Source organism: Chinchilla lanigera, unplaced genomic scaffold (genome assembly GCF_000276665.1).
Source record: "Chinchilla lanigera isolate Chin_1 unplaced genomic scaffold, ChiLan1.0 scaffold00020, whole genome shotgun sequence".
NCBI lineage: Eukaryota > Metazoa > Chordata > Mammalia > Rodentia > Chinchillidae > Chinchilla > Chinchilla lanigera.
Genome location: NW_004955421.1, coordinates 3591047 through 3597791, shown reverse-complemented (window position 1 = coordinate 3597791; position 6745 = coordinate 3591047). Strand labels below are relative to the sequence as shown.

The 6745-nt window shown below is 43.9% G+C and overlaps 1 protein-coding gene across 1 annotated transcript in view; it reads left to right on the top strand.

Moving 5' to 3' along the window:
- Dclk3 (doublecortin-like kinase 3) overlaps positions 1 to 4464 on the top strand; it is a 25100-nt gene extending 20636 nt beyond the window's left edge. The window contains exons 3-4 of the mRNA XM_013513810.1: positions 1411 to 1578; positions 3866 to 4464. Of these exons, the coding sequence (XP_013369264.1) occupies positions 1411 to 1578; positions 3866 to 4059 (362 nt within the window). The 3' untranslated portion in view covers positions 4060 to 4464. The remainder of the gene's footprint in view (positions 1 to 1410; positions 1579 to 3865) is intronic.
- The last annotated feature ends 2281 nt before the right edge of the window (positions 4465 to 6745 follow it).

Below are 6745 nucleotides of genomic sequence, written 5' to 3'. Positions count from 1 at the left end.
CGTGGGGCTGAGGGTTTGTTCGCCCTGTCCGCAGCCAGAGAAGTTCCTGGGGCTTGGGTGGCGGGGTCCTGATGCATGTGCTGCCCTCAGGGAGTAGCTGGGAAATACCTGGCTCTCTCCGCGCGTTTCAGCTGGGAACCGTGGCGGTGTGGGCTAGCACAGACTCGAGCCCAGGTGTCTAGCCACTCTTGGAACACTGGCTCTCGCTGCGCAGGGCGCGTGGGGCTGAGGCCTTAAATCTGAATTTTAAGAATGAGCATCTGACTTCTATATTATAACTGCCAAGTGTTTTCCTGTCCTATAGTTAAAAAGTTAGAAAGCATATGAAAATGTATATATCCTGTTACAACTTTCAGGGGGATGATTGTGGTATGTATCAAGAACTTCACTGTATATTACTTTGCACATTTTATTTCTAGAAAGTTACTTTAAGAATATGATCAGATGTGCACAAATATTTTGTGTATAAGGATACTCAATAGAAAACTTAACAGTTGTAAAATTTTTTATTAAAAAAGTTAAACTACAGCATAGAAGATTCATTGTGTGAAGGAAATACTGAAGTATGTTAGAAATCATGTTTGTGAAGAATTTTTTTATATTCTTCATAAGAAATTCTTCCTTTCTTTCCCTGTTCTTTTTTTTATTATTTTTTTTAAAATAAAAAAAAGAAATTCTTATGTGGAAAATGTCATTACATGACATTACATGAATAAAATAGGGAATAAAATGTGTATAATATAATCCTAATTTTGTTTGAAAAAGCACACATTTATGTGTGTAGGGTACACACATGTGGGGGACACAGCTAATAAAGGTTTGTTTTTTAATCATTAAAAATGCCAGTTTGTATTTTTCAAATGTGAAAGAAGGTAACCAATAGATTGGAAATAAACTATTTCCTAGTGTGAACCGGGGCCCTCAAACAATCTCTGGTATAGGGCCAGGTTTTAAAATTTCTAGTACAGTGTGCACTTCTGCATGGTCTTGCTGCATGTGGCTAGAATGATGCTCATGCTGTGTGCATCATTTGACAGCACCTGAGCACCTATGCTCCCTTCACCAAGGTGTGTCCATCCATCACGGACTTGAACGTCATAGCCATATCAGATTGTTGTAAGTTTCCAAACATTTGCTTTCAATTTCTCTGCTCATTTTTTCACATAATTGCAAGACTGTAGCAGAGTGAGTAATACTAGTATAGACCCCTTTTCTGGAGGAGTTGGCACTAGGGGACAGGTAGTTGGAGGTAATGCCTACCGTATATTTGGAAGTGCCTTTTGCTTACTGAGAACAGAGCTCCTCTATAACTTAGAACTATTTTGTACAATTCTCCATCATTTATTTTGTCACAGTTGACCCCGCCTGGTCTCACTCAGGTTTGCTGTGTCTCTGCCTCTATTTGTGCAGGTTATGGCTTGGAAGTGGACATGTGGGCTGCAGGCGTGATCCTCTATATCCTCCTGTGTGGCTTCCCTCCATTCCGCAGCCCGGAGCGGGACCAGGATGAGCTCTTTAACATCATCCAGCTGGGCCACTTCGAGTTCCTTGCGCCTTACTGGGACAATATCTCTGATGGTGAGATCTGAACTGCCTTATGCAGGAGAGAAAAGGAGGTGGCGCTGAGATGCCCCTTAGGTTCTGACACAAAACAGGCTTTCAGATGTGTGATAAGCCACACAGAAAGTGTCTGGCATGGGGCTGGACTGCAACATGTCATGCCTAAACCTTTCCTCAGCAGTTTCGTGGAAGTTTGTGTAGCATGTCCAAAGCATGACTTACTTTGAAATTTAAAGAGACAAAGCTGACCACCAGTTGCAGTCATCAAGTACTTTTCCTTAAGGCAATTAAAGAACCTCAGAACTGGAAAATATCAGAAACAGTTCTCCTTTGGAAAGAGAAAGGCCATCTTATATACAGAAATAAAATAGACTGAATAAAATAAAATAGACTGAAAATGTGAATAATCAAGAGTCTTGGGGCATATTTAGAGCATGTAGGCTCCGCAAGGAAAGGGGTGAAGGTCCCCATTATTTGCATGGGGTCCTCAATTCCATTTGATTCTAAATGTAATCTTTCCCTGGTCTCACTGATTTGTTTTAATTCATATTGCCACTGTAAAATTGAGAACTAGATACTTTGGGCTTTTGAGTCTTTGAATCTTTAGTTTAAAAAGTAGGAGTGATGCACGCCCTCCTCACTTCCCCTGAACATGCCATTTGTAATCGGTTACTGAATTTCTCCCATTCCTACCCTCTGTCTCCTCACTGAGATCGGGGGCTGAGGGGAGGGAAAAGCCTCCTTTCCTCCCTTGAGCAAGGTAAGGAGAGGCATGCTTTGCTGAACACAGAGCGAGGGTCTTGGTCATGTCAGGATCAGGTTGGGAGATGAAGGACAGAACAGCATTTTGGGAAGTCCTGTGTACCTCTGTCCTTAGATTTGGGCAGTCCATGCTACACAAGTTCAAGGCCAGCATGAACTACATATCTAGACCCTGTCTCAAAAAAATAAAATATAAAAAATAAAGAAATGTGCAGGAAAAAAATCCACTTTTTTCTTTTTAACCTTTACTGAGGGATGCCTCTTGCTCAAGATCAGCTGCTCACCTGTCAGTCACCCCCCGACACCCACTATCCAGCTATCTCCTGAGCACAGAAGCCCCAGGATTTCTCCTCCAAAACCACCCAGTTCAGGCCAGGCAAATTCTGCCCGCAAGTGCCCGGGTCCCACTGCTGCCGGAATCACTCCTTCAAGATCCTCAGAGGACTCAGACACTGGAAGACCGGATTGAAGCTGATAATTCCCAGGCCCTCATGCATGTGTGTGGGCAGTCAGACACTGTGCCCCAGGATCTCTCTGTGTCCTCCAGCCAGCCAGCCATGCCCACCCTTTGGTGCAATAGCTTGTGCCATTGGTACAGGAAATTCTGAGATTCTGATGAAGTCTAAAAGAGAGAATCTGGGCTTTGGGGCGTGGGGGCACATCCCTGTGGCCGTACCGTCTCCTCACTCTGGGGATAGTGTAATGGGAACAGGACCCTTTAAGGCATGAGGACCAGAACAGAGGCCACCCATGGACGGGTCTCGAACTTGAGGAAATGCTTCCACCTCAGCCTCCTGAGTGCTGGGATTGCAGTCATGTACCAGCGTGCCTGGATACTTGTGCATTTTTTGAGTGATTGGAAGAGCAGACTTCTCGAGCCAGGCTGGACGAACCAGCAGGCCAGGCGAGGATCCTTTCTCCTCTCCACTGTCACCTGGCCCACCAGGTATCACCACATCTCTCTAGGATAAGCCATGGTCCTGGGCAGAAAAGAAAATTAATTTTGAATTTGCACTATTTACTGCTTAGATTTCTTTATAGAATTCATCTGTTCAATTTTGTCCATATGTAGACATATTTAGCAACTTAAGAGTCAAACTATATTAGTAAAAAACTTGTTAGTTTGCGTTAAAATGGTAAAGCATATAGAGCTCTAACATGTAGCCTCCATTTGTATTCTTCATGTGGGTCCTAGATGTGGCCTGGACTCCGTGATTCTGGAGAAATGAACAGACATACATACTCTGGAGCTGGGCTGTACCACATAGTACTCTCTGGCTACACATAGGTAAATTTAAATGTGGATCCTTTCAAAGAAAATAAAATAAAAATCCGATTCCTCAGTCTCACTAGCTAGGTTTCAAATTCTCTGTAGTCACATGTGGATAGCGTGGGTCTAGAGTGTTTCCTTTTTGAATTGGATTGCACTGCAGTAGATGATGAAAGAACATGGGTGTGTGTGTTCTTCTTTCATGTATGGGGAGGGAAGATTCAGAACCACCTCCGTTCACCACACTTGCCCCTCTTCCTTTCACCCTCACAGCTGCCAAAGATCTGGTAAGCCGGCTGCTGGTGGTGGATCCTAAAAAGCGCTACACGGCCCATCAGGTTCTTCAGCATCCCTGGATTGAAACGGCTGGAAAGATGAGCAAGGCGAACCTCCAAAAGGAAGTGACCCCCAGCAGCGAGGGCCACACTCGGAGCCAGCACAAGAGGGCTGTGGAGCAGGCACTGTAGTCACTGCCTTGGGCCTGGGTTCTGCTCTAATTCTGCTTGAGGATGGAGAAAAGGGTGGAAGTCTGGGAGAGAAAGAGTCAGAGAGGCTTCTTCGCATAACTCGACAACCAGGAGAGATGCACAGTGTATTTTAAAATGTATTTAAAAAATATACTGAGGCCTGATGTTAAATGTGACATATTTTTAGATTTTTAGATCTAAGGCGTTTAGTATAATTCTGTTGGTTTTTTTGGGGGAAGAGTTGTCATCAGTGAGAAATTTTTGCTAATCATTTTGCTTCCTCCTTGTAACCAAGTTTGTGGTGTACTACATGAGTGGTGCTTTCTAGTGTCTAAACTCCCCCAGACAGTTGTTAAGGTGAATCATAGTCTTTCTGTGTTAATAAAATATGCTCTGAATAACACACATGGGTATGTATTCTGCTCACTTCTTAATGTTCGTGATGAGAGCTGGGGAGTTACATTTCAGATGTGTCTCCCAAAGCCAAGACGACTACCTATGAATGTGGCGGACACTTGATTAATTGCCAAGATCTGTTTATATTTTGGATGTGTCAGTGAAGTTCTCTGACATTTCACTCTGACCCAAAATTAGATCTGGTGCAGTCTGAAAAATGGAAAGAAGAAATACCGTCTCATAATTGCCTCTGCTATGTCCAGTTGTACTGTTTTCCAGTCCCGTTATCCCTGAGCCCAAGTCTCTTCTCTGTGAAGCCAGGTGCTCAGACTGTCTGTGTTCAGTTTCAGATCACAGGGGAACCATTTACATCACTAACTTGTCAGAGCTGCAGAACATATATTAAACAGCGGCTTGAAGGAACTCCCAAGTTTGGGCACATTCCCACTTGTAGGGCATACACACAGAGGGCACAGAACATGTGTTCCAGATTTCAGATGACTCTGGGAGAACATATGCCCAAGCAGAACATATCCTGATATTCTCCACATAGCCCCGTCCACATTATGTTTAACCTGGTCGCAGTGAGTCTTCTCACCTGTGTTCTGCCTTCTCTGTCCATTTTGAAGTCATCTACATGGAGAAGTGTATGAGTCAGGACAACAAGAGCAGTACTAGAGAATTTGGTTTGTTTGTTTTTTTTTGTTTTGCTATGCAGTTCAGGCTGGCATTGAACTCACTTTGTAGCCCAGGATGACCTTGAACTCCCAGCAATCTTCCTGCCTCAGCCTCCCAAGTGCTGAGATTACAGGCATATGCCACCACACCTGGCAGAGAATTTGGTAAAAGGAATATTTTAAACAGGTATTAGAGGATGAAAAACTACAAAGACGGCTCTGCAGTAATTTAGAGATAAATAAAGTAGCTTCCATCCAAGATAAAGACCCAAGGGAAGAGGCTCAGGTTATGACTGCCTAGAAGCTTGGGGAACGAACTGCTTGAGGTGGACATTGCAATATGCCACCCAGATCTTCCTTCTGAGCTGAAAGGAATAAGCTTCTTAGGATGTTGCTATCTGACAGCCCTCAGCTGTACAGGAATTGCCCACAGCTGGGAAGAGCTGGCTCACAGACCTTTCCTGGGGCGTGCCTCATCCACTAATTCACCTCTGTAGGGAATGAAGGCCTCAGCTGGAGATGACAATGAAGGACCTTCTAGCTTCCGAGCTCTCCTGAGTGACTGCATCACAGCTCAACTTCTCCCTGCACAGTTTTGCTTCTTTCCTGCCTCTCACAGAGATGATGAACCTGATAATGCTCCCTACCAAGCTTTTGCATGTAATTTGGGTCTCAGAGTGGTTTGCCAGGGAATCAAGTGCATGGCACCTTCTAGAAACCTGGAACTTCTGCAAAGAGATGCCAGCTGGTGCTTTAGGCCTAGAAGCTCAGAGAAGCGGCCCTGTGGAGCTGAGAGGCAGGCCTTGTGCAGAGGGGGTTGCCTGGCAGACAGTGCAATGGTCCTCATTCGGAAAATATGAAAGAGGCTGGAAGCTGAATCTTATTTGTACTGCAACACGTTTTGATAAAGGGACCAGTGTCATGAAATCCAAAACAATTTTCAGACTTCATGTTACTATAATTTGACTCTATTGATCACTCTTTGAGTTATTTCTGCTGCTGAGAGTTATTTCTGGAGCTCGTTGCAGTCTGAGCTCACAGGGTGCCTCTTCAGAGAATCTGCCTCCCTAGACATCTTTGTTTTACTCCCCTAACAGCATCCTCACTATCAGGAATGATTTTATTTGGGTCTTTTTTTATCTGCTTTTCTGTTCACTAACCTCCACTAGAATGTAAACTCCAGGAGGGAAGGAACCTTCTGTGATGTCATATTTTCCTGGTTTTTCCCCTACCTCCTTGTCTGCCTCTTTGGATCCCATCAGTTCAGCCTTCCAGTCACTAAAAGGTGCACTTCCATTCTTAATCATTCAGAAAAATGCAAGTTGAATTCAAATGAGCTATCACTACGTACCCATTAGAATGGCCAAAATGAAAAGACTGACCATACCGATTATCACTGAGAATGTAGAAAAACTGGAATTTTTGTACATTGCTGGTTGGAATATATGGGTAATAGTTTCTTTTTTCTTTTTTTTTTTTCTGGTACCGGAAATCAAACTCACAACCTTGCGCTTGCCAGGCAAGTGCTGTGCTGCTAAGCTAAATCCGCAGCCCCATGGGTAGCAGCTTAGAAACCCCTTAAAGGTTAAATATATACCCATCATATGATTTGG